Here is a 27,849-nt window from a genome sequence, read left to right on the forward strand (position 1 = left end):
GGCGCGCCAAGGGTGACGCGAACGCCGCTACTGGCCCCGGGGACCAGTTCCGGGGACTTTGCTGGCGGGCTCTCGGGAACATGCCCGGCTCGGCCTGGAGCGGGCAGACAGCCTGGTAACCCAGAGCAGAGTTAGAGCTGATGCCCCGCTGCTAAATGTAGTAAAAGCTGTGTGTGGATCCTGAGCTTAGCACAGTGGGAGTTTCTGAATGTAAATTAGACCCGGTTCCTGACCTCAGAGGCGAGCCGTCTGTCGAGGGAGCTTCCACTGTGAGTAGCCCTAACTCCAGGTACACATGGTATCGGCCCCCGGAAAGAGACAAGTGTGCCGGAATCACACAGATGGGAAATCAGGGAAGACTTCCCGGAGGAGGTGCCACTTGAACTGAATCTTGAAGGATGTGTGGACATTTGCCTTGTGCACTTCTAGTGAGAGTAGGGATGCCCCCAGGAAGATGAGTAACCCGTGCAAAAACTAGTAAGGTGGCCCTACCCGGTTTGGCTCAGTGGATAGAGCGTCAGCCTGCGGACTTAAGGGTCCCAGGTTCGATTCCAGTCAAGGGCATATACCTTGGACGTGGGCACATCCCCAGTAGGTGTGCAGGAGGCAGCTGATCGATGTTTCTAACTTTCTATCCCTCTCTCTTCCTCTCTGTAAAAAAATGAATGAAATATACAGTGGAGCCTTGACTTACGAGTGTCCCGACTAACGAGTTTTTTGAGATACCAGCTGTCTCTTGGCCGATTTTTTGCATTGAGTTGATAGAGTGATTTGAGTTAACGAGCTCCTTAACGAGGTCGGTCTCGGAACGAATTAAACTCGTAAGTCAAGGCCCCACTGTATATTTTTTTAAAAAGGACACCTCTTAAAAAAAAAAAACTAGCGAGATGAATAGTCTGTCAAGCTGGGAATAGCTTTGAGTAGCTCAGGATAGTAGGTTGCAGAGGAAAAGTGGTATTTGAGCATTAGAAAGTAAACAAAATAATAAAGGTTTTGTACTGGGCTTTCCTGAATTCTAGGAGAATTGATAAATTTGGAGGATGGATTGAATTGGGGGACAGGGTGAAGGACGGAGGGCATGGACACTTGTTACGATACTCTGGAAAGAATGCCAAACAAGAGAGTGAGGCTTGAACTAAAGGCGATTGAAGGAGGGGGGCGGAGGGGAATGAACTATGTAAGAGGTAGAAATATTTAACTTAATATAGATCCTTCTACAGCATATAAACAAACCTATGCACAGAAAGGGTGCCGGTTTGATTCACTGTCAGGGAAGAGTAGAAAGAAAAATCTCGGGCACTGGCCGGTTAGGCTCAGTGAATAGAGCATCAGCCTTCGTACTGAAGGGTCCCAGGTTCAATTCCCATCAAGGGCACGGACCGTTGCAGGCTCCTGGCCCTGGTCAGGGGCATGTGGGAGGCAAACAATTGATATCTCTCACATCAGTGTTTCTGTCTGTCTCTCCCTCTCGCTTCCATTCTCTCTAAAAATCAATGGGAAAAATATCCTCGGGTGAAGATTTAAAAAAATAATAATAAAATAAAGAGAGAAAAATCTCGGATATCCCTCAGGTTTCTGGCTTAAGCAACTGGTATAGATGAAGGTCTAAGGCAGTGGTTCTCAACCTTCCTAATGCTGCGACCCTTTAATACAATTCCTCATGTTGTGGTGACCCCCAATTTCATTGTTACAAATTGAACATAATTAAAGCATAGTGATTAATCACAAAAACAATATGTAATTACGTATGTGTTTTCCGATGGTCTTAGGCGACCCCTGTGAAAGGGTCGTTTGACCCCCAAAGGGTTTGCGACCCACAGGTTGAGAACTGGTCTAAGGGGACAGGGATGGTGGCTGTCTAGTCACCTAGCATAGTGCCTAGAACAGAGGAGGCTTTTCTGCCGGGGTCGGGGGTCCAGGGGTTCCCAAAGGTGTGGACGGAATCGGCAAAGAATGTTTTACACGGAGACAGCCTTCAGAACTCTCTAGCTCTCTTTAGTCTCCGTGGATCTTCCTGTGCCTGGCTGAGGCCACAGAGAAAAATCCCCAGGCAAGCTGAGCCTTTATTTTATAGTCAGAGGTAAACAAGGTAGTGGTTTCCATAGTTACACTGCTCTTGTGAGTTTCACTTGTTTTGACCATAGTTACACTGTTCTTGTGAGTTTCACTTGTTTTTGTTCTTGTTCTTGCTGCACTTCCCTCAGCCCATTAGCTTCCCAGGTAAGATCTAGGGAGCGTCATAAGGTCAAGCCTAGTTATGCTTTAGAGGACTGTGCCCTCTAAGCTGGGACTTGTTTGTGACTTTGCCAACAGGTCAGTCTGAGGTTTAACCCTATAGCGGCTCCCCACACTTTTCATAAACATTTCTTTTTTTTTAAGAATTTTTTTAGAGGAAGAAGAAGGAGAGAGACAGAGAGAAACAGATATGAGAAGGAAATATCCATTAGCTGCCTTCCACAGGCGCCCCCTAATGGGATGGATGGAGCCTGCAACCTGGGCATGTGCACCGACCAAGAATCCAACCAGCAGCCTTTCCATGCACTGAGCCACACCGACCAGGGCTAAACATTTCTAAGTGAAAGGACAGTTGAGTGAACTGGTCTGAGAGAATATAGATCCTTCTTCAGCATATAAATAACTATTGAAAAAGTTCACAGAATAGCCTGGCTGGAGTGGCTTAGTTGGTTGAGCATAGTTCTGTGCACAGAAAGGTTGCTGGTGTGATTCTCTGTCAGGGAACATGCCTGGGTTGGGAGCTCCATCCCCAGTAGGGGGTATGCGCACTGAGGCTGTCATCAATGTTTCTCTCTTACATCAATGTCTCTTTCTCTCATTCCCCTCACTCTCCTTCTCCCTCTCCTTTTTCTACTTGCTCTCACTCTCCCTCCTTCTCCCTCCTCCCCTCCCATCCTCTCTCAATGCATGTCCTCAGGTGAGGACTAAAAGAAAAAGATCTCAAGAATTGATTTTGTGGCTTCATGCTTGCTGGAATGAAATCTTGATTTGCTAGAACTACACATCAGTAGAAATCTGAGCTCCTTATTTTCTTACTCATTTTGTAGATCTAAAGTACCATGGATCTGCCTGTGGATGAGTGGAAATCATATGTACTTCAGAAGTGGTCTTTGCTCCCAAAATCTACTCAGGTCACAGTTTGTACAGCAGAGACTTTGAGCGATATCTTTCTTCACTCCTCTTCGCTTCTTCAGTAAGTAAATGGAAGCTTTAACCAGGGAAATTTTGATCTGGAAAATGTTCCTGTTTGTCATTTGCTCTAAGTTATCTTTTTGATGGAAGGATTAAATTCAGATTTTTATATTTTGGGACATTCAGCAGTTCTTGCTATTTCCAGTGTTTCCTAACCTACTATTATAGAAAAGGTAGGGATGCTATTTAGCTTTTTCGGTATCAATGTTATGTTTCAATAATCAGTGCCTTGCTATATCGTCACTAGGCTGTGAACATTGCCATTTCCCAGAGGTTGTAGTGGAGATTTACCAGCTGTACATAGAAATTGCTAAGTGCTCAAATTCGGAAAGGACCTTAGAGGATTAACTCCAGTATTTTTCAAACTCTCTTGACTACTCTCTTCAGTAAGAAATATTTTACATCCCAACGTAGTACACATACACATAGAGAGAGAGAAAAACTGAAACAAGAGTTTCCTACAAGTTCACTGAATTTTTATTGATCACCTATTTTGCGCCACAAATTCTCTAAACCTGGTAAAAGACGTCAACCCGCAGATTTCACAGGCTTAGCAAATCCGAAACAGTGTAAACATAAATAATTTCACACCTAGGGACAGCAGACTCAAACTGCCAAAAACTAAAGAAAAAAGAAGAAATCTTAGGTGGCAGCCATCTCCTGCTTGGCACCATGGCTGCCCTCAGACCCTTGAGAAACCAAGATTATCAAAAAGAGGACCAAGAAGTTCATCTGCAGTCAAACCAATATGTCAGAATTAAGCGGAACTGGTGAAAGCCTAGAGGCATTTACAATAGGATGTGCAGAAGGTCAAGGGCCAGATCTTGATGCCCAGCCTTGGTTATGGGAGCTACAAGAAAACAAAGCACATGCTGCCCAGTGGCTTTTGGGAGTTTCTGGTCCACAACTTCAAGGAGCTTGATGTGCTGCTGATATGTAACAACTCTTACTGTGTGTGCTGAGATTGCACACAACGTATCCTCAAAGAACCACAAAGCTATTGTGGAAAGAGCAGCCCAGCTGGCCATCAGAGTTACTAATTCCAATGCCAGGGTGCACAGCGAAGAAAATGAATAGACAGATTGTGTATACATTGTATTTGTGTTAGGAAAACCATAAAATTCTGAAGGGAGGGAGGGAGGAAAGGAGGGAGGGAGGGAGGGAAAGAGAAAATCTTAAAAACAACCAAAGAAGAAAAAAAAGATGTTACCCATATGCAAGTAAAAATAAGACAATGACTGACTTTTTTCCAGTAAAACTATGGAAGCCAGAAGACAATTAAATGGCACATATAAAAACAACGCAAAATAAAACTTGCCAATCTAGAACTCTCTACCTAATGAAAATACCTTTCAAAACTTGGGAAGTGGTAAAAGTACTAACCACTTCTTGGTGCACAGGGGGATGCTCAACCAACTGAGCCACACCACCCAGGACACAAATCAATTTTATTGATCTCACTTAATACCTTTTAGGAGTTGCTTTTGCTCTTATAATAAATACTAAAATTCTTCATATAGATAGTCAGTAAAGATATTGCAATCTAACCATTGCCTATCCTCTGGCCTCCTCTTTCATCATACTCCCCTTTCAGACATATTGGCCTTCTTTCAATTATTTTGTTTGTTTGTTTGTTTAAATTTATCTTTCTTGTTGAAAGTATTATAGACGCCCCCCTTTATTTTCCCCATTGACTCCCTCCCTCTGTTCCCGCCCCTTCCCCTTATTTCAATTCTTGATATGCATTATGCTTCTTTATACCACATGGCCTCCACTTACATTTTTTCTGCCTGAAATTCTTTTTCTCTCCTTTCTACTCCACCATGCCCTAAGAACTAATTAACTTATGCTCATCCTTCAGAATCATATAAATCTTTCCTCAGAAAAGCTTTCCTTGGATCCCAGCTGGGTCATGTTCTTTTTTTTTTTTTTTTTAATATATTTTATTGATTTCAGAGAGGAAGGGAGAGGGAGGTAGAGCTAGAAACATTGATTGGCTGCCTCTTGCACACCCCCTACTGGGGATGGAGCCCGCAACCCAGGCATGTGCCCTTTACCAGAATCGAACCCGGGACCCTTCAGTCCACAGGCTGACGCTCTATCCACTGAGCCAAACCAGCTAAGACATGTTCATTTTTTATACATTTACAACACTGCATACCTTTCCTTTTTATATTTGTGTAATCATTTGATTAGTATCTGTCTTCACTACTAGACTATAAACTCCATAAGGGCAAGGACCTTGTCAGTATTTGTCTGTCTTTCTTTAGACAAGAGCAGTGCGGTGTCAAAAACACAGGTACTCAAATACTGACTGAATGACAGTTTGATAATGTGTATAAAGCTCTTAGTTCAGTGACTGACACATATTAATGCTAAATATGACACATAAATGAGGACCTCATCTGAGCAGACACATAAACACATATGTTTCAAGTTCAAGGTGTACATTTCATCTTTGTGCCAGCAACTAACACAGTGTCTTTCTAGTTCTTTTTAGGTATTCTCATTCATTTGTAGATAAATATGCACATATCTTTTTTATTCTCTGTTAAATTATATTATGTGGTTTGTTCTGTGAGGTTTTTTCCAACATCACACCTTAATCTTTTTAGCAACTACATGATATTGCTAGTATAATATGGCAAATTTAGTTATTCTTTTCCCTGTTGATGGGTAATTAGTTATTTCTGTTGTTTTTCTTTTTTTTACTGTTACAAACAGTGCTGCAGTGAACAACTTTTATATATGTTTTTGTACATACATTTAGAACTTAACATAGGACCTGAGAAGAGGAATTGTTGCATCAATGGTTATGAGCATTTAAAATTAAATTAATACTGCAAAATTGTCTTCCAAGGAGGCTTTACCAGTTTACCACAAATAGCATATGAAAATCACTTTCCCGTGTCCTCGCCAACATTAAAAGCAACAGTCTTTAATTTTGCCAACCACAAGGACAAAATAATCTTGTTTAACTTTCATTTTTCTGATTACTAGTAAAGTAATTCACCATTTCCAATATTACTATCCATTTATATATCAACTGTGAATTGTTCATTTCTGTCTTTTGCCCATTTTTCTAGTGGGTTATCTGTCTTTCTCTTATTAATTTGTAAATCTGGCTGTGTAATTCTTTGTTATATATACTACAAATTTTTCTTTTAGTCTATTATTTATCTATTTTACTTATGGTGTCTTGCATTATATATAAATTGTGTGTATATGTTTTAACTTCTATACAGCCATGTCTGTCATTTTCTTTTTGGCTTCTGGGTTATGTGTCTTAGTTAGTCTACTATACTCAAAGATTATAAAAATATCCTTTATTTTTTTTCTAACATGTTTTTTTAGTTTTGTGTTTTTGTTTTAGTTCTCTAATCCATCTGGAACTTATTTTTCTGTATGACATGAGAGAGTACTGGATGTATTTTTCCAGATAATTTTTTCACAGTATTTATTGAATAGTCAGTCCATCCTTTCCCCATTGCTTCAAAATGCTACATTTATTAAAAATTAAATTTCTGCCTGGCTGGCATGACTCAGTGATTGAGCATCAACCCATGAATCAGGAGGTCACGGTTCAATTCCTGGTCAGGGCACATGCCCAGGTTGGGGGCTTGATCCCCAGAAAGGTGCATGCGAGAGGCAGCTAGCTGATTGATGATTCTCTCTCATCATTGATGTTTCTATCTCTCTCTCCCTCTCCCTCCCTCTCTCTGAAATTAATAAAAATATATTTTTAAAAGAATAAAAATTTAGCCCTCCATCCTCTAAATAGAAATTCCAGTCCCTAAGTCTCTGAGACCACAAGATCCCCACCCCCCTGCCACTCCCATCACATTACATAATAAAATCTCATGCGTCCCAATGATTTGCAGATCATCATTTTCAAGTGCAATTGTAACCAGACAACCAAGGGGTCTGGGCTGCCTGTCACGCCTTGAGCCAATTGAGCAGAGACAGGGTTGAATCAGATATGAGTGTCTATTCCAGTAATGCTGGCAGTAGGGGAGAGCAGCAGGTCATCCACAAAATCTGCTCTAACCCTTCCTATAAACCAGCTGCTTATATTGGGTCGAAAGGCAAAGGTTACATAAGAAAGTAAGAATTACAGGCATGGGAAAGCAGGCACGGGATCATGGGTACAGGCAATAGAGCTGGGGTTGTAAAGGGCGGGTGCCTCCGGGACTAGACTGTTTCAGCCACGAGGTTGTAAATCTTTCCATCATGACAGGCAGTTCTCTCAAAAGGAGGCTGGCTGGACTGCATTCCGATGTTAGCTCCCAGGTCTCAGGGCGTACAGCTCTCAGCCGGGTTAGAATGTGCTTTCTCTAAGCAGAACAGAACCATCCTGGTTAATAGAGCATGATTAATGTTTCTTATCATTGAGCTGGTCCCCAATATTCTATTTCTGCCCCTAACACAATGGTTAAAAGTTTTCCTTGAAATAACAAAGCCTCCCTTGAAATATGTTGTGGTTTTTTTGTTTCTTTCTCCATAAAGACCTGAGGATGAGATGTTTTTAAAAAGGCTTTCTAGCGGTTACCTGGTGGGAAAGGACCCCGGTGCTCCCCTGTTCTACAGAGAACAAGGAAACAAAAAATTTCAGGAGAAGGATTATATGGGAGCCACAGTGCTGTACACTAAGGTAAGACACTCCCGGCTCAATGGGAAGGGGCTGTTTCAACAATTGAACAAGGTATATTTCTTCAAATGCCGAATTGGGTAGCCAGCCGTAGCTTTGTCGATAATTTGTGGGTTGGATTTGAAAAAGAAAACTGACAGAATTCCACTGTTGGCTATATTCTGAAACAAAGGGTAGTTTGTAGCATATGTCCTGAATTCAATATTCCTTCATATACCCTGTAGGAGTAGTATTGGACCCTTACCCCTACCTTGTTCATGTCTGTCAACTTTCATGGACTTGTATGCCATTTTTGTCAAATGAGGCTGTTTGATAGTCCCAGTTTAGAGAGCAGCTAGATTTTTGGTTAGCCACATGTGACTCAGATGAAGTTAGAAAGGAAAATAAGCTCAATTGCCACAGCCCAGTTGAACTCCATTTTGAAGGTTATCAACAAATATTTAAAAATTACACTCACCGCCCTAACCGGTTTGGCTCAGTGGATGGAGCGTCGGCCTGCGGACTGAAGGGTCCCAGGTTCGATTCCAGTCAAGGGCGTGTACCTTGGTTGGGGGCACATCCCCAGTGGGGAGTGTGCAGGAGGCAGCTGATCAATGTTTCTCTCTCATTGATGTTTTTAACTCTCTATCCCTCTCCCTTCCTCTCTGTAAAAAATCAATAAAATATATATATTTTTTAAAAATTACACTAACCATCAATGATCTAGATTTTGAGGAGGAATACTGGCTTTTATCAACCTATTGCTTTTGTTGTCCTTCATGGTAGGAACTGGAACAAGAGCCCTAAAAGATTTCCTTCCATAACTTTTAAAAGATAAATATAGATTTAAAGCAAGATGGATCACTCCCTGGCACCAGGTCTGTGATCTTGTATATTAAAAGAATGAGTGTAGCCCTAGCCGGTTTGGCTCAGTGGATAGAGTGTCGGCCTGCTGACCAAAGGGTCCCGGGTTTGATTTCGGTCAAGGGCACGTACCTTGGCTGCAGGCTCCTCCCTAGCCTGGGCCCTGGTCAGGGCTCGTGCAGGAGCCAACCAATCAATGTGTTTCTCTCACATCAATGTTTCTCTCTGTCTTGCCCTCTCTCTTCCACTCTCCCTAAAAATCAATGGAAAAATATCCTTGGGTGAGGATTAACAAAAAAACAAAAAACAAAGAAGAGTGTATTTTTTTAAAAATATATTTTATTGATTTTGTACAGAGAGGAAGGGAGAGGGATAGAGAGTTAGAAACATTGATGAGAGAGAAACATCGATCAGCTGCCTCCTGCACACCCCCTACTGGGATGAGCCCGCAACCCAGGTACATGCCCTTGACCGGAATCAAACCCGGGACCCTTCAGTCCGCAGGCCGACGCTCTATCCACTGAGCCAAACCAGTTAGGGCAAGAGTGTACATTTGAAAGTGTACTATTACTGTGAATCTTTAGCAGGCCTATGTTTAAAGTTTTGAATTTTTTTTTCCAAAAACAATCAGACCTACAGCAGCAGCTTCGATAATTGCGAAAAAGCCCTGCTTTGTAACGTTGTAACCAAGTATTTAGCTGAATAATGTGTTAGTGATTGCTGAAGAATTAAAACTCATTAGATGTAATGATCCACTGATAGATGGCTTAGTTCTTCTTCAGAGCTAATCTCTTCCACTTTATGTGTGTGCACCATAAATGTGATCCCATGGAAGTTGTTCAACAAAAACGTGTAAGCCCAGCCCGTGTGGCTCAGTGATTGAGTGTGATGACCTATGAACCAAGAGGTCACAGTTCGATTCTCGGGTTGTGGGCTTGAGCTCCAGTGTGGGGCGTGCAGGAGGCAGCTGATCCATGATTCTCTTTCATCATTGATGTTTCTATCTCTCTCTCTCTCCCTTCCTCTCTGAAATCAATAAAAACATATTTTTAAAAAACAAAACAAAAAACACATAAACTAAAAAGTAAAATCAGACTGAAAAAAAGAGTGGATGTGGAGGGAGACGGACCTTCCTATTTCAGGAAGCTAGTATTTTGGTGATTATGATACTTTGCAATTTTTAATAAGTGATTTTCTTTCTTTTTTATAATCGTAGTTGTTGCTTTTGTCTGATTGCAAGTGCAACATATGTTTACTTGGAAAATATAGAGAAGCACAGAGAATAGAGAAATCCCATAGCCAATGATAGGTATGGTTAACATTTTTGCTTATATCCATCCAGCCACTGTTTCCTCTGAAAATACATTTTTCTTTTACAAAATTGGGATAATGCTGTACTTAGTGTTTTGTAACCTGCTTTTTCCTCGCTACAATTTATTGTGACCATTTTCTCGTGTTATTAAATTTTCCACTAGAACATGATTTTTTACGGCTGGCTTAGTGTTCCATTACAGAGAACTACACTTGATTTAACATCTAATGTTGGCAGATTGTTTGGTATCATAAAGCTGCAAGGAGCATCTTCCGATGTAAATATTTGTACACATCTGCTTATTTCCTTATGATTAAGTTCCCAGAAGAGCAGGTGCTGGGTCAGTTGAGTGTAATTTTTTAAGGCGTTTGACACTTGATGCTGAATTGTTCTCCAGGAGAGAATTGGTTAACATCCCTTTAGCAGATTATGGGAATACTCATATCTCTATATCCTAAGCAATACTGGATTATTATGGTTTTATTATTTTGTCAAGTTACTTTTGAATAGGAAATGTGTTTATGTAGTTAGAATTCAAAAAGTGCAAGATTATACAGTGTAGTCTACTTCCTCTGTCCCCAGCCACCTCATTTCCTATGCCCAGAAGATACAGTATTAAATGTATCTTTCTAGAGCTACTTTGGCCTCTATAAATAATACAAATAATCTTCCACTCCTGCACACACACACTTTTAAAAATTATTTATTTTAGAGGGGGGAGAGAGAGACATCAATTTGTTGTTCCACTTATTTATGCACTCATTGGTTGATTCTTGTATGTGCCCTGACCAGGAATCGAACCCTCAACCTTGGTATATGGGGACGATGCTCTAACCAACTGAGCTACCTCGATAGGGCCACACTCCTTTTATAGTCTTTAGCACTGTCCTTTTGCCACTTAATATCTTTTTTTTTTAATATATTTTATTGATTTTTTACAGAGAGGAAGGGAGAGGGACAGGAAGTTAGAAACATCGATGGGAGAGAAACATCGATCAGCCGCCTCCTGCACACTCCCCACTGGGGATGTGCCCGCAACCAAGGCACATGCCCTTGACCGGAATCGAACCTGGGACCCCTCAGTCCGCAGGCTGACGCTCTATCCACTGAGCCAAACCGGCCAGGGCTTGCCACTTAATATCTTAAGATCACTTTTACATTTAATTGATGTCCTGTAGATGAATATTTGTCGTTTTCTATCTTGCTATTTCAAACAATTCTATGATGCGAAACTTTGCATGTATGTTATTTTGCACATATCTATAGGATAAATAGATATCTGTAGGATAAATTCCTAGAAGAGAAATTGCTGGGTCAATGGATCCGTATAGTTAAATTGCCTCTATAATCATGAGACCAGTTTACCCTCCCACTAGCAACACATGAGAATAATTACTACCCCACTTCTTTACCACCTCAGTGTCCTAGCAATTTTATTTTTCTTTGCCAAACTGATAGGTAAAAAATGGAATCTCAGTAAAGTTTTAATTTTCATTTTGCTGAATATGAATGAGGTTGAGTATTTTTTTATATGTTTAAGAGCCATTTATATTTCCCGTTAGAACTGTGCATATAATTTGCTTATATTCCAATTGAGTTATTGGTTGTCATCTTATTGATCTGTAGGAACTGTTCATAAAGTAAAGAAATGAGCCCTTTGCCTATAATATGAGTTGCAAATATATTTTTCCAGTTCAGTGTTTGTCTTTTGATATTGCTTTTATCGGTTTTTGCTGTAAAGAAATTTGTTATTTTTATGTGGTCAAATTTATTAACCTTTTATGACTTCTGGGTTTTGTGTCATAATTAGAAAGGTATTCCTCACTCCAACATCCCGTTAGACTATTTCTGTAGTTTCTTCCAGTGCTCTTATAGTTTCATTTCTTACATTAAGATTTTGATTCATTTGGAATTTATCCTATTGAAAGTTTTATCATATATAGAGAACCAAGTTTATTTTTCCTCAGTGGCTACCTATTTTCCTCAATATTTTGTACTGAATAATTCCCATCTTTTCTTCAGTGCTTTGAGATGCTACCCTTTTTATTATTAACTAGAGGCCCGGTGCATGAATTGGGATCCCTCAGCCTGTCTGCTGGCGGGGGCGGGGGGGGGGGGGGGGCGACGGGGACCAAAGGAGTTTGGCCGACTGCAGGAGGTTGGCTATGGGAACGCACCGACCACCAGGGGCCAACTCTTGCATTGAGCATCTACCCCCTGGTGGTCAGTGCACGTCATAGCAACCCATTGACCGGTCGGTCACTTAGGCTTTTATATGTATAGATCCTTGGTGGTAGAACAAACGTGGCCCCTTCTTTGCTTTCATTTTCATATATTTGGCTATCTCTATATGAATTACCCATTTGTTTCTCATGTATCATTAGTGCTTCTTCTTTTGTGAATTTCTATTTGTGCCACTCACTCTTTGTTATGTGCAGGATTATGCTCCTCGCTTTTCGTTTACCTTTAGTATTGTTTGTGCCTGAAGAAGCTGTGTCTGATGCTGTTATCTTCAAAGTGCTTTGAATATTTATTTCTTCACTTGCTCTTCGCAGCTTTGCTCAAAAGTAGTTAGAAATGAAGCTGAAGCAGGTGAAGCACAAAGAAATCCATTAAATTTTCCTAATTGCATACAGTCTTTAGTAGTAGAGCCCCTATTATCTGCAAACAAAATACTTTAAAGATGCTATTCTCCATTTATACCTTAACTGGTTCATTGTTTTGCAGGGAGTATCGCATTCAAGGCCAAACACTGAGGACATTTCATTGTGTTATGCCAATCGCTCTGCAGCCCTCTTCCGCCTGGGTCAGTATGAAGTGAGTATTAGGATGCCTGGTGTGATTGGAGAGGATCTGGAGGAGGTTTGCTGGAGGACTAGACCTTCATCTCTGCTCCTACCTTAGAACACTAAAATTGAGCCTGGCCAGCGTGGCTCAATGGTTGAGCATGGACCTATGAAGCAGGAGGCCACGGTTCAATTCCCGGTCAGGACACATGCCCTGGTTGCAGCTTTGATCCCCAGTAGGGGGCGTGCAAGAGGTAGCCAATCAATGATTCTCTCTCATCATTGATGTTTCTACCTCCCTCTCTTTCTCCTCTCCTCTCTCTGAAAACAATAAAATTCTATTTAAAAATAAGTAAATAAAAATAAAATTGAGCCATGGTGCAATTGGTTGAATTGGAAGCAAATTGATCTCCTACCAAACTTGTTCTTTCTCCTGATTCATTTTACTTGTCAGAGGTGATTATATGGGCTGATAAGAGATCATGGCACATTCCACAGGGCATTGGACTATATCCATTGGGTCAGCAGTTCTCAGTGTTGAGATCAGCTGTGAGATAAGTTGCTAATAATACTTCAGGTTCCAAGTGTTTGCAAACTATTTACTTGTGTGTGTGTGTTTTTTAAATAAGTAGAGCGTGTTCAAGATGATTCCTGCAATAACATAGCTCACCTTTAATATGCATTTCGAGTGGGAAAATAAAAGTGGCACCAAAATGCTTGTGTATATCAGTGAGGAGGTGGGGTTTGGCTGGGGGTGGGTTTCTTCTCATTCCATACTTGAGATCCAAGTATAAGCTCTAAATTGCCACTTTGGTACATCCATTTCAGAATTCCACAGAAATTTAAATTATGCACTAGAATAAGAATGATTTCAATAATTACAAGTTTACGCTTATTGCCCTTTGGACTAAAAAAGAAGAGCAAGACTCTGGGTCGTAAGTAAGGAAGTCCTGGACTACTGAAGACAGCGATCGGAAGGACTTGGGAAACATTTAACCCTTTTTAACTTCCTTGTATTGGTTCTTTCTATTTCCCTTCTTATAGTAATGATTACCATATATTGAGCACATACAATGTTCCAGGCACTCTTTTCAGCACTTTAGATAGATTACCTTATTTTTATCCTTATTTCAGCCCTATGAGACAAAGCGATTATTTTCCCTATTTTTCAGATGAGAAAACTAAGACACTGAGAAATTAAGTCACTTGCACCAGGTCATACAGCTAGTAAGAAGCAGAGTTGGTACTGGAATGCAGGCCCTGCCCCCTTAATCACCATACTATAATTCTTCTATCTGTAAGACTATTTTCCTTGAAAAGCAGAAATATTTAATAAGGTGGTTCAATATAATCTCTGTAGCATGAATTTCTAGTCACTCAAAAGATCACATGGTAGAATATGATTTAAAGAAATAAGCATATGCTTGCAGTTGCTCCCTTTTTAATAATCTTGCATTTTCCTCTAGATTTTTGTTAAGACTTTCGGTAGATATTGAGGAGTAGGGACCAAGGATCATTTTGGGATTTCCTTTCTGTTTTCAGACATGTCTTCAAGACATCACCAGAGCACAGATGCATGGGTATCCAGAAAGATTGCAACTCAAGATGATGTTACGTAAGGCAGAGTGTCTGGTGACTCTGGGGAAACGACAGGAGGCAAGCCAGTTCATCAGTGATCTTGAAAGTCATTTCACTGACAGACAAACCCTGGCAGCTTCCCAGTTTCAAATTCTGCAGAGCACCCTCTGTCGTCTGAAAAGGAAGGTCCAAGAAAAGGAGAACCCCACAGAAACCTTCCCAGCAGCTCTAACCACTGGCTTTGAGGATATGAACCTCAGGGAAGAGAACGAACAGATTTCCTGTGCATCATCATCTGTCACTTTATGCACCGACCCTTTAAAAGGCCGCAGTCTGATTGCCACAAAGGATATTCTCCCGGGAGAGCTCCTGGTGAGAGAGGAGGCTTTCGTGAGTGTCCTTAACCCAGGAGAAATGCCACCGCGACGTAACGGCCTGGAGAGCAAGTGGGATACCAGAGTGACCAACGGGGATCTCTACTGTCACCGGTGTTTGAAGCACACGTTGGCCACGGTTCCCTGTGGTGGATGCAGCTATGCCAAGTATTGCAGCCAGGAGTGTATGCAGCAGGCCTGGGATCTCTACCACAGTGCAGAGTGTCCTCTAGGCGGGCTCCTGCTCACCTTGGGGGTCTTTTGCCACGTTGCCCTGAGGGCAACGCTCTTAGCTAGATGTGAGGATGTTGGCAACGTCACAAGGAAGCTTTGTGGGGAGATTAGTAACAGGGACATCTGTCTACCTAAAAGCAAGAATCTGGTGCAAACACTCAGTCATGACCTGGGAAGGGAGAGTGAGAAAAATGGCGAAACGGTTGAGCCCCCAGTTTCTGGATGTGATGTGAACGGGAGGTATGAAAGTAATTATAATGCTGTCTTGCACCTTTTGCCCCATACTCGGAATCACAGCCCAGAACACAAATTCCTCTGCGCTCTGAGTGTTGCTGCACTGTGCAGGCAGCTGGAAGCAGCCAGTCTGCAGACCCTCACAACAAGTCTGAAATCCTCTCAGCCCGAAGCAGCAGTGGTTCCTGCGATGTGTCAAGAGTCGCATATTTGGGGACCGGCCATGCTGAGACACATGTTACAGCTCCAGTGTAATGCTCAGGCAATAACTATCATACAGCAGACAGGTAAGGGAAACTTCTCACTATATTGTTCTTCTTTTTTTTTTTTCTCCAATCCTCACTGGAGGACATGCTAGGAGAAGGGAAGCCGAGCAAGAGCGGAGGGGTGGAGGGGTGGAGGGGTGGAGGGGTGGCGGTCGATCAGTTGCCTTCCACATGCACCCCGACGAGGGATTGAACCTGAAACCCAGATATGTGCCCTGACCAGGAATCAACCTAGCAACCTTTGGGTGCATGGGTCAATGCTCCAACCAACTGAACCCCTCCAGCCAGGCACAGTATTGTTCTTTTTTTTTCTTTTTTTTAATATATATTTTATTGATTTTTTACAGAGAGGAAGGGAGAGGGATAGATAGTTAGAAACATCGATGATCGAGAAATATCGATCAGCTGCCTCCTGCACGCTCCCTACTGGGAATATGCCCGCAGCCAAGGTACATGCCCTTGACTGGAATCGAACCTGGGACCCTTGAGTCCGCAGGCCGACGCTCTATCCACTGAGCCAAACCGGTTAGGGCACACAGTATTGTTCTTGATGTAGCTGTTTGGGGAGAAATAACTATAAAAAAAACCTCCGGTAGTTTCATGAGAAAACACAGTTGTCTTGTATGATCATGATTATGCCATTGAGAGTTATGTGACCTTAAATGATTTGAACCCACTCTGCTTCAGTTTTCTTATTTTTAAAGGGGGTGGGGGGGTTAATCCCACATAACTTTTGAGAGTTGTGAAGGTGACATGTTTGTTTGTAAAAATACTTTAAAGTTAAAAACCCTATTACTCTATTTTTTATTGTGAAGGAAAACTGAAACAATCGTTAAACAAGACTGCAGAAGGAACAGGGCCTATAGTTAAGGTATCAGAATCTTAGCTCCTCATGTGACTCGGATACTCTGTCTCTTCTCTTTCCAATGGACAAATTTTCTTATTGTTTTAAATTTTCAAGAGAGGAATCCGGCCGAGCACAACTTTTCACACATGCTAACATAAGCTGTTGGCCAGCCTCTGTTTTGGGTGTCCAGTGGTCAGGTGGCCACGAATCTAGGGGCCACTTCTAGACAGAGCCCAGCCCAGCCCTGCTTTTATGCACCAGGATAGATAAGCCTGTTTAAGGTAGATGGGGAGGCTGGATGTGCCCAGCATCATAAGTGACATCTCTAATATGAATGTACTGACAACAGACCTATTATTACAAAAGAAATGCTATTTCTAGTACTTCTATCATATGATCTCCATTTTAGCAGATAATGTCTTTTGATTTAATCAGTTCATTACATTTTTCTGAATTTTCTGATTAACTATTGAGGGGAGAAATTAGGTTTTAACCAAACTTAGGATTTATAGACAGATTAGTATTAAATGTGGCTTAGCTCTTTGATCTCCTCATATTAGGTCATACAGAATTTTGTCAACCTTGCGTTTATAGAATCTTATCTTTAATTTTAGTTCAGCTGTCACATTATGTGGTATACAGGCGTTTCACTAGAGGTGTTTTGGGATAAGACTCTCTTCCCTATCCTGAGCACATGGACATCCACTAATAGCACTGGCTTCATCCCATGGTACTACAAAATCACATTGCAAGCTAGTCTCCATTTTCTGCTCTGCCATCTTTTGCTTCTTTGAGCCATTGCTACCTTCTAAAATATATCTTTTGAGTATTTTCCTAGAATTATATTTTCCCTTGGGTACATTCACTAGCATCTTAAAAAGCATTGTTTACATTTTGTTTTGTTCTTCTGAATATAAAAAACAGTATATGGGCTTCCAGATTATAATGGCAGGAAGTAACCAACTCTTTTTAAAAAATATGTTTTTATTGGTTTTAGAGAGAAAGGGAGAGGAAGAGAGAGAGAAAAACATCGATCAGCTACCTCCTGCACACCCCCTACTGGGGATCGAACCCACAACCTAGGTATGTGCTCTGACCAGGATTCAAACCAGTGACCTTTTGGTGCCCAGGGTGACACTCCACTAATTGAGCCACCCGGCCAGGGCTCAAATATGTTTCATATGAACATTTTTTAGGCACTTGATACATATTGCCAAATTGCTCTCCAGGAAAGTTGGACCAGTTACACGCCCACCAGCAATGTTCACTTTCATTTTTGAAGTCAATCAAAGTTTGTTGTAGTCTGCTCATATTTCTAATCTTATTATATCCCTTTTTATTATTTTTTGGGGGTTCTAGCACCTCCCAATTTAGTGTTCTCATTGAATTTCATTAGCAGCTGTTCCATTAGTAGCACAGAAGAAGGATTAAAGTGTTAACTAGAATAGATTTTGACAAAAACCTACAAAAATGTATGTTTTTATCTTTGCATAAATCCTTTTTAATCAAAGTTTCTCAGAAACCTCTCTTTGGTACTTAAGGGTGAGAACTGACCATTGATGATGTTCTAGACTTTGGTAAGTGTGGTTCTACCTCAGTGGGATGGCACATTGGAGATGTAGACGAATTCCCTTCATAACAAGGCTTAATGAGGTCCTATAAGGAGTTAGATCAATTCACTGCCCTTTGTTTCCACTCTTCAACAACCAAGGAATCTACCTTCAGTTGGGATCCTTGATTACTTCTTTTTAATATATACATGTGTATGTTTATTGATTTTAGAGAGAAAGGGAGAGGGAGAGAGAGATAGAAACATCGATGAGAGAGAAATATCATCGATCGGCTGCCTCCTGCATGCCCCCCACAGGGGATCGAGTTGCAGCCTGGGCATGTGCCCTGACCAGGAATCAAACTGGTGGCCTCTTGGTTCCTGGCTCCACACTCAATCACAGAGCTACACCAGCCGGGCTCAATACACTATTCTTTTTTTTTTAATGTATTTTTATTGATTTCAGAGAGGAAAGGAGAGGAAGAGAGAGATAGAAACATCAGTGATGAGAAAGAATCATCAATTGGCTCCCTCCTGCACACCCCTCACTGGGGATGGAGCCCGAAACCCAGGCATGTGCCCTCAACCGGAATCAAACCTGGGACTCTTCAGTCCGCAGGCCAACATTCTATCCACCGAGCCAAACCAGCCAGGGCTCAATACACTAGTCTTTAAAAAATAATAATAAAAGTAAATGTAGGGATATTAGCAAGGTGTACTTTGGTAAAATAAAAAATCATTCTCCTTTTTTCTTTTATGCACAAAATGTCACATATTCTATTTGGTTGATAAGGTACATACATATTCTCACTTTCTATTATCTACTGAGAGATGACTAACTCAAAATATTGACTAATTTTTTAAATCAATACTTAATTTTTTTAGAAATAATTAGAGAGACTCAACTCTGACATAAATACTCACCCCACCCAGTTCCTGGGCCTACTTCTGTTAGAAGATAACCTATAAATAATTCATGAAGCTGACATTACTCGTTGTATTGTGATCATGTTTTCTGGGAAAGTCTTCGCAGCTGTTCTAATATAGATTGCCAGTTATCAGTAGTTGGGAATGCAAGTCAACTTTTAATTATGCAGAGGCTGATTATTCAGGCCACAAACGGCTCCTGCCCTGCACTGCTCCTTCCTGTGCTGCGCCTACCTTTTAGCATTTTCGATGCTCATTAGCACGTACACCCGGAGCGCGGCATTGGACGAGGGGGAGGAGGGGAAACCGCAGTTCAGTAAGCACTTAGGAGAAGCTCTGATGAAAGATGTCAATACAGTTTGTAAAATTGTTTACTGAAATGGAATCATTTGGATTCTCTGTGAATTTTATTTGTCCCATTCTTGTCCTCCGTAGCAACAGATAACAGGATGGTCTGCAGAGACACTATTCCTCTATTCCATGTGTTCCTGTCCAGACGTTTTCACATGACGGTTCATGATAGTTTCTCTTTTCATTACATTTGTACCTAGACTACTTTATTTCTTTGGAAATAGGTATATTGAGATTCCTGGCATATACAGTGATGCCACAATTATCTGATGATTTTTCAGTTTTCCAGAAAACTGAAAGTGTCCCTTTAAGTATCAATATCTTTCATATGGCAACCAGTTTCGTTGGAAATATGATTTCCTCGTACTTAAACCAAGGCCACTGAACACAATTTAAGGCCTTTTCTGGATGCCCCAGCTTACCTCTAGGTTGTGCCTGTTCCCGAGATAGCTATGGCTGTGACAAAAACCCACGCAGGCGGGCTGTCAGTCAGCCTCCAGGTAAGTGAAACGTTGCAGTTGTAGTAAAACTCCGGTGGTGCGGTGTTTCTGTCTGCCCTAAGGCTGTTATCCTTGGATAAGTTCTCTGCCTCCTCCTCCGGTCTGTCACCCATCTCTTTGGTCATTGTCAAAACCTGCCTCTTATTAGTTCTCTGTTTCTGGGCTGTTGTGGGCTGAGAAACTGAATAACGAAGCCAGTTAGGACTGTGGCTAAAATAAGAGCAAGTAGGCCTGCTCGAGAGTACAAAGACTCACAGAGGAATCTAAGTGCATGAGCTTCGGCACAGAAATAGCCCCACTGCTGAGAGGCCCTTTTCTTCCTTCCTTCCTAATTTTCAGTCATGTAGTTAAATTGCTGGTTAATTGTGTTTCAAAGAAGACATCGTTAAGAAAAAAATACATTATTTGGGACACGAAGCTATCTTGAATAGACTTCGTCCAGAATATTTTTTCAGTGAGACCTGCTGACTGATTTCCCATAAAGTTGGGACGTCGGGCAGAATGAACAGGAGAGCATCAGAACTATGGCTTTTTAAAAATAGATGATAAGCCTGTTTAGTTTCAGATAGTAATTAGGTTACTTATTCTATTAACCAATTAGACTTAGCAAGCCAAAGACCAGTTAAACAAAAGCACTGGACTATAAAAATCTTTGGGAAATAAACTCAGCAGGAACTCTGGTTTCTGGGTTCTCGTGAACATCATGGCGTCCACCTAGACAGCTCCCTACTGATAATTCCTTTTTTATCATTTTTTTTATAAACTCTAATCTTTGGGCTTTTTGCGGTACTGAGACACAATGGTTAGATCCCAGGATTCCGGTGGACTTTTCATGTGTTCATTTGCTTCGCTTCCTGGGGACCAGAGTTTGCTGTGAATGAGTCATGCTCCATCTGATTGATATTGGATCCGGCTGTGGAGCTGTGACTCAGATGGGCATCAGGCCCAATTGCCCAGCTCATCTTCTGAGAAACGGATGGCGAGGCCAGGACTAATGTCCTGACACATTTTTCATGTTTCCTCTTGGCCTTTCAGGATCTAAAGAGAACATCATTACCGACAGCAGGCAGGTCCGCCTGGCCACCGGCCTCTTCCCCGTGGTCAGCCTCCTGAACCATTCCTGCAGCCCCAACACCAGCGTGTCCTTCGTTAGCACGGTGGCCACCGTCCGGGCATCACAGCCGATTGGGGAAGGGCAGGAGATTCTCCACTGTTACGGTGAGCCATCCCTCCTCTCTCCTGTTACCTGGTCCCGCAGAAAAGGAATTAGCAAACCACTGGGCAGGTGTCTTCTCCTGGCCAGTGATTGCTTCCTGGAAGAAACAGTGCGTCCTTAGGCCAGGTGGGGGCCTTCCTACTGGGCACCATTGTGTCTAGCCCAGCCGTGGGCAAACTACGGCCCGCGGGCCAGATCCGGCCCATTTGAAATGAATAAAACTAAAAAAAAAAAAGACCGTACCCTTTTATGTAATGATGTTTACTTTGAATTTATATTAGTTCACACAAACACTCCATCCATGCTTTTGTTCCGGCCCTCCGGTCCAGTTTAAGAACCCATTGTGGCCCTCGAGTCAAAAAGTTTGCCCACCCCTGGTCTAAACTGTCGCGTATGTCACTGCTTCATCCCCATTAACTTCCTGTTCTGAAAATGGGCTAGAAACAACTTTTTGGCTTTTTTTCTCCTGTCCCCACAAGTTGGAGGCTTATTTCTATATCTAGTTCCACAAATGTTTGAGTAAAGGGGACCTGGCACATGATGAATAATTGACCAGACCCTCTGCTAAGCCGAAGTTTTTAAAGTGGTGCCTCTCTCTGCCCTGACCGGTTTGGCTCAGCGGATAGAGTGTCGGCCTGCGGACTCAAGGGTCCCAGGTTCGATTCTGGTCAAGGGCATGTACCTTGCTTGCAGGCACATCCCCCGTGGGGAGTGTGCAGGAGGCAGCTGATCGATGTTTCTCTCTCATCGATGTTTCTAACTCTCTATCCCTCTCTCTTCCTCTCTGTAAAAAATCAATAAAAATATATTTAAAAAATAATAAAGTGGTGCCTCTCTCAAAAAGTAAAAAATAAAATAATAATAATAATAAAGCAGTGCCTCTCTCTTGCTTTAAATATTGGCCCCGTGTGATCTCTCTGCAGGGCCTCACGAGAGCAGGATGGGTGTTGCTGAGAGGCAGCAGAAGTTGAGGTCTCAGTATTTCTTTGACTGCGACTGCCTGGCTTGTCAGAACGGAAAGCGCAGAGCGGCTGCAGGGCCCCGGTGGGAAGCGTTCCGCTGTCACCGCTGTGGAGAGCTCATGCAGGTGGGTCTCCCCTCTTCTCAGCTTCTCCTGGAGGTCCGTCATCCAGCCCAAAGGCCATAAACCTTTACTTTACACGGAAGCCATTGGGGCTTACAGGTGCCAAGAGCAGGACTCTTCCCTTTCAGTGCATCCTCCCCACACATTGATCACCCGCCCCACACCCACCCCCCAGGAACCACAGTGAAAGGTCAGATTTAGTCATCTTACAAGAAAAAGATTTGCAAGAGCAAATAACAGAAAATCCCACCTAAACTGGCCTAAGGGGCGGGAGGGGACACGGAATTTATTTGCTCAAGTAAATCGCTAAAACGCCATAGGGTAGAGGCACATCAGATACATCTTGATCCAGGGGCTTAGTAATGTCACCCAGACCCACTTTTTCTCTGTGCCTCCCTCAGCTCCATCGTCTGTGTTCGCCCAGCCTCAGGCAGACTTCCCTCTGCTGGTGGCAAGACGACCTGATGCACTGGTCTAACAGAGGGCTGGGCAAAAATTTCTTTGCGTTTCATTGACCCGGTTCCTGTGGCTGGAGGAAAACCAGAGTCAAATGATTTTGAAGGGCCAGATGGGAGCTACATGCACACCCCTCAGCTACCGGGCGGACTGTGGGAGGGTGGGAGCGGATCCCCGGGAGGGGGCAGGTTGCTGTTGCCAAATGCGGGCATCGATACTGGCATCTAAAAAAACAGCAAGTGTTCACCTCCGAGATCGTCTCGTCCGCCAGAGGATTAGGCTTTGTTAGGGGAACAGGAAGTGGAATGTAGAAGTGGAAATGGAAGTGGAAGTGGAAGTGGCTTGGTCGGAAAGCTGAAGTTACAAACCCACGGTCAAATGTCGGGAGGCCTCACCTAGCACCTTTTCTTAGGGCTTTTTTATAACTACTAGAAATGTGTCTGTCATCCAAAGTGCTGGCCCCAAAGAGACATGAGAGAGGGGCTGCCAAGATGGAAGGAAATTGTGGGCTGCACCAATTTAATTTTAAATTACATCGTGGTGGGGAGGGGCCATGTTGCAGGGACTGGTCACCGCTTTCATTAGAATTGCTGCTGTCCGACCAAATTCAGTCAGGGTTCGGTCACGGTGTATTATTGCCGGAGTCTCTCCCCCATCGGTCAGAAGCTATGGTGCGATCCTGTAATGTAAGCACATGCAGTCTCGCTAACCAACTCTGATACAGGGATAAAGACAAAGCTGACTTCCACAGGGAGACGATGTGCTGAGCTGTGGCCGCGCATCCTGTACGGAATCGGCCAGCAGGGACCACCTCGTGTCTCGGCTCCAGGACCTGCAGCAGCGGGTCGGGAAGGCCCAGAAGCTTCTCAGGAATGGCAAAGTAGGTGAGGCTGGGTCCCTTCCTTTTTCTTCGTTCTGAGATGACTCAAGGATACTCAGTAATGATTGAAGACTTGCACTTAATTATCCCCATGCCAGCCACAAGGTGGCTGTGTAGGCCAAGGAGACCAAAACCTACCCAGTTCAATTTGTCTGGTCCTGGAAAAGGGGCCAGAGGATTTAAGCTGCAGTTCTCTTACGCATCAGCAGGCTAAGTTCAGGTATCCCATGACAACTAAAGGGTTATCCCTGACGCCCATGATCTTTGCGCATAGTCCAGAAGTTCAGTGTCATTTTAATTCCAGGCCCTAATGACCTAATTTCCTGGAGAAATTGTTCTGCCCTCGTCAGAGCCTCATCTCTGTTCTAAGAGCAGTGGGGCCAGTGCCTGGTGGATATAAGTATCCTGCTTTTTTCAGAGAGGGGGTTGTGGAACTCCTCATTACCCTCGAAAGCTCTGCCTTAGAGCTCCATGTCATGGGAATTTATTTATCCTAGTTTATGAAATTTGACCTTCAGCTTAGATCTCTGAGTCAAGAGAAACAATGACCATATGTGGAATGTGTTATTCCACTTCAAACTGACGTTGGAAACCCAGAGTAAATGTGGGGAGGCCTCACCCCAAACCTTTTTCTACTGAAAGAGAAAACATAAGAGAACAACAGCTTGCCCAGCCCCTATGGCTCAGTGGTTGAGCATTGACCTATGAACTAGGAGGTCACGGTTCGATTCCCGATTCCCTGTCAGGACACATGCTTGGGGTTGTGGGCTCAGTGTGGGGCCTGCAGGAGGCAGCCAGTTAGTGATTCTCTTATCATCGATGTTTCTATCCCTCCTCCTTTCCTCTCTGAAATCAATAAAAATGTATTTTTAAAGAAGAGAACACAGCTTTATTGGAACAAACACTGTGGGTTGGTCACAAGGAGACAAGGTGGGGTTTCCACATTTAGCCCAGCTAATATAACATTTAAGAGCTGGGTTCGCATGTCTGGGGCTGGGTTGGTGTCTGTAATGAGGTCCCTTTCCTTTGAGTTGACAGAGCGAGCCATTCAGCTGCTGTTGGGGTGCCAGCATGATGCTGAGAGCTTCCTGTCCGCGGAACACAGCCTGGTGGGAGAAATCGAGGATGCCCTGGCCCAGGCCTATGCTGCTTTAGGTACGGCATGTGTCTTTATTTTCTGCTCCAGGGGACAAGTTGGCCTGGTGCGTTTGGCCATGACCCTAGCCCAGGGGTGGGCAAACTTTTTGACTCGAGGGCCACAATGGGTTCTTAAACTGGACCGGAGGGCCGGAACAAAAGCATGGATGGAGTGTTTGTGTGAACTAATATAAATTCAAAGTAAACATCATTACATGAAAGGGCACGGTCTTTTTTTTTTTTTTTAGTTTTATTCATTTCAAACGGGCCGGATCCGGCCCGGGGCCGTAGTTTGCCCACGGCTGCCCTAGCCTCATCTGGTTGGTTATCTCTTAGTCTTTCAACTGAGGCTGCTCCCCCTTCCACTTAGCTTTCCTGACCCCAGAAATGTTCATCCACTGTTGATTGTGGTTCTTTTCTGAATCCAGATTTTTATTTCTTTCCAGGGGACTGGCAGAAGTCCGCTGCCCACCTGCGGAAGAGTCTCCGAGTGGTTGAGGTTCGCCACGGGCCATCCAGTGTCGAAATGGGCCATGAGCTCTTCAAACTGGCCCAGATCTTTTTCAATGGGTAAGTCTTTCTCTTGCTTCCTAGCACGCGGCCAGACCACATGCTGTTCTAGCTTTTATGGGGCTCTTCCAGATATTACTTTTTTCCTGTGGTGCTTTTCAGCATGTTGCAACTTCTTTATTTCCCCATTAGGAGAGATCCTGTCCTTCTGTTTTGCTGATTAAGTTTTATAATTTTCTCCTGAGAGATCTTAGCTCTGAGGGAGTTTCCTAGGGAAAACTGCCATGCAGTCCCCCACCCACCGACATAGCCGTTCTTCTCAGGCCTCCCCGGTTACTCTCATCTCCCCGGGCTCATTCTCCACACCCTCAGCTCCAGGGGCTCTTCCCTCTCCCTAGTCCTATTCTTTTTAAAGCAGCTGTTTTCAACCAGGAGTAATTTCCCAGCAGACATTTGGCAGTGTCTAGAGACGTTCTGCATTGTCATGACTCAGAGTTGCTGCTAAACATCCTGTGTATGCACAGGACAGTCCCTACAGCCAAGAACTCTCCGGCTGATGAGTGGTGGTAGGCCTGATTTCCGAGGCACAGAGGCAGTCCATGTGGCCAAAGAGAGAGAAAGGGGCTGCAGACTGATGTCATGGGTGGACTTGATTATCCTAAACCTTGGCGTAAATATCAGATTAATGCTTGGAGATTTGCCTATTTCTCAGGATCCTAGACTCCTTATACTTTTTTTTAATTAGTACTTTGTTCTCCAACTCTGCCTTGCAGTGTGTTTGTGAAAGTTATCTGCCCTTCTAGATTGTAAGATCCTTGAGGGCAAAATGATCTTAATGTTCTTCCCAGGGTGTGAGTAGGCCCTCAATTGAAGATTGCTTGATTGAGTGGATTCCCTCCCCTCACCTCCTTTGGTTCAGGTTCGCCATACCCGAAGCTCTGAACACAATACAAAAGGCAGAAAAGGTTCTACTGGTGCACTATGGCCGCGGGAATGACGAGATCCAGGAGCTACAAAAGATGAAATCCTGTTTATTGGACTTGCCGCCCGTCCCTGAGGGGCCTGCTGTGTAGGGTCCCAAGGGGACTTTGACCCACAGGAAGGGACCCATGGGTGAGCCAAAGAGGTTCTGTTGCCACTGAGCTGGCGCCAGGGAATGCAGGACTTGCCTGACTGCCACAAGCCTCGGGCAGGAGGCGTGGGGAGGACTTGGAAAGCATTGCAGTTGGAGGGATGCTCACCTATTGTGATGAATGTTTCTTGAAATTGTTAACTGCCCTTCAGTAAAAGCTCCCAGTTCCCATAAAAGACTTAAAACTAGGATCCGGAGAGCCTAAGCCCTTTATAAGGATTTTAGCTGATCCGCAGGCATCTGGATGTCGGCCTGGGGTTTTGGCGAGGCGCCACCTCCCTAAATGATGGTAATCTGTTTCCTTGGAACATTCCTATGGTTTGTAGGAATCATGAATGTTGTATACCACTCCAGCGGGAACTCAAACTCTTAGTAGTTGTATTATAATTGAAAAATAATTATAAAGCAAGAAATCAGGGAGGCTCCTCACCTCTAGAGACAGTTTCGTTTATGGTATTCCTCAAATCCTTTGTTAAAATGGGTAGAGTATAAATTGTGAAAAGAGAAATAAATATGGGGCTGTTTTATGGTCAGGCACTTTGTTCCCAGGATGGCAATTCTAAATTTGTTTCCTACCAGTTTTCTAGGCCTTATTATCTGGCTTTCATTCTATAGTCTTGGCAGACTCACTGACCAAATACTAATAAAATCTGGCTTGTAGCAATGACTTTGTATCACGTGTGCCTCCTGACTGTTGATTAGCAAGTCTGAAAAGAGATGACTTTTTATTTTCTACCAGACCTCCCCAAGCTGGCAAATGAAATACAGACTACATAAGTACTGAGAAGGGGGGAAAACTTCAGAAGATACTGAGGATGTGGGCATTACCGCTTGTGGTCTCAAACTTAAGGGACAGAAGTAGGGCCCTAGCTGGTGTGGCTCAGTTGCTTGGGTGTCTCTCATGAACCAAAAAGGTCTCTGGTTTGATTCCCGGTCAGGGGCTCGATCCCCAGTAGGTGGAGTACAGGAGGCAGCCAATCGATGTATAGCTCTCTCATATCAATGTTTCTCTTTCTCTCCCTCTCCCTTCCTCTCTGTCAATAATCAATTAAAAATCTTTTTTTTCTTTTTTTTTATATTTTTTATTGATTTTTTACAGAGAGGAAGGGAGAGAGATAGAGTTAGAAACATCGATGAGAGAGAAACATCGATTAGCTGCCTCCTGCACATCTCCTACTGGGGATGTGCCCGCAACCCAGGTACAAGCCCTTGACCGGAATCGAACCTGGGACCTTTCAGTCCGCAGGCCAACACTGTATCCACTGAGCCAAACCGGTTTCGGCAATTAAAAATCTTAAATAAATTTTTAAAAAGACAGAGGTAGGGGTGATAACTCTCTTCTACCTGGATGTGTAGCAGTGGTCTCGACCACGCCCATTAAGAAGGCTGGAGTCTCCCTGGGTCTGAACCCCGGTGGCTGCGTCACCACTGGTGACCAAGTGGGGCAGATGAGTGAGAGGGAAGGAATGCCAGGCCCATGCTGCTGTGAGAGCTGCTCACCCTGGCCGTGCCCCAGCAGTGCCCTCTGGCTGCCACGGCGCGATCACCAGGAAATGAATAGCCCTGAAGATGCTTGGCAGGAGCTCCTCAGGAAGCGGGGTGTTTGGAACACGGTTCGTACTGACACATTTGAATGAAGAGCAGGCAGAATCTGTTTATTTTCTTTCCTACTAACTCACTCTGGCAAGGCAATTGCCAGTTTTCTGTAGAGCTAACTTTTTCAAGAAGAAAATCTGTGGACAATGTTTCACACATTTGGCACGTTTTATGTTCCTGTT

The 27,849-nt window shown here is 43.3% G+C and overlaps 1 protein-coding gene across 4 annotated transcripts; it reads left to right on the forward strand.

Moving 5' to 3' along the window:
- The first annotated feature begins 12 nt into the window (after positions 1-12).
- Positions 13-26,748, forward strand: SMYD4 (SET and MYND domain containing 4). 4 transcript variants are annotated; one of them, XR_002831747.1, is made up of 11 exons: positions 13-269; positions 3,063-3,208; positions 7,714-7,858; positions 12,738-12,827; positions 14,339-15,503; positions 20,692-20,874; positions 21,796-21,959; positions 23,164-23,292; positions 24,331-24,447; positions 24,876-24,999; positions 25,859-25,896. XR_002831747.1 is itself a non-coding variant. In XM_014464706.2 (11 exons), exons 2-11 carry the CDS (start codon positions 3,075-3,077, stop codon positions 26,010-26,012), a joined length of 2,412 nt encoding a protein of 803 aa, XP_014320192.1. In that variant the 5' UTR covers positions 13-269; positions 3,063-3,074; the 3' UTR covers positions 26,013-26,748. The 4 variants fall into 4 exon arrangements, 3 of the variants coding, with proteins under 3 accessions (XP_014320192.1, XP_023618608.1, XP_023618606.1); XM_014464706.2 differs by having other exon boundaries at positions 24,324-24,447; positions 25,859-26,748; XM_023762840.1 differs by lacking the exon at positions 24,331-24,447 and having other exon boundaries at positions 23,164-23,296; positions 25,859-26,748.
- The last annotated feature ends 1,101 nt before the right edge of the window (positions 26,749-27,849 follow it).

The sequence above is a fragment of the Myotis lucifugus genome, unplaced genomic scaffold (assembly GCF_000147115.1).
Source record: "Myotis lucifugus unplaced genomic scaffold, Myoluc2.0 scaffold_262, whole genome shotgun sequence".
Taxonomy (NCBI): domain Eukaryota; kingdom Metazoa; phylum Chordata; class Mammalia; order Chiroptera; family Vespertilionidae; genus Myotis; species Myotis lucifugus.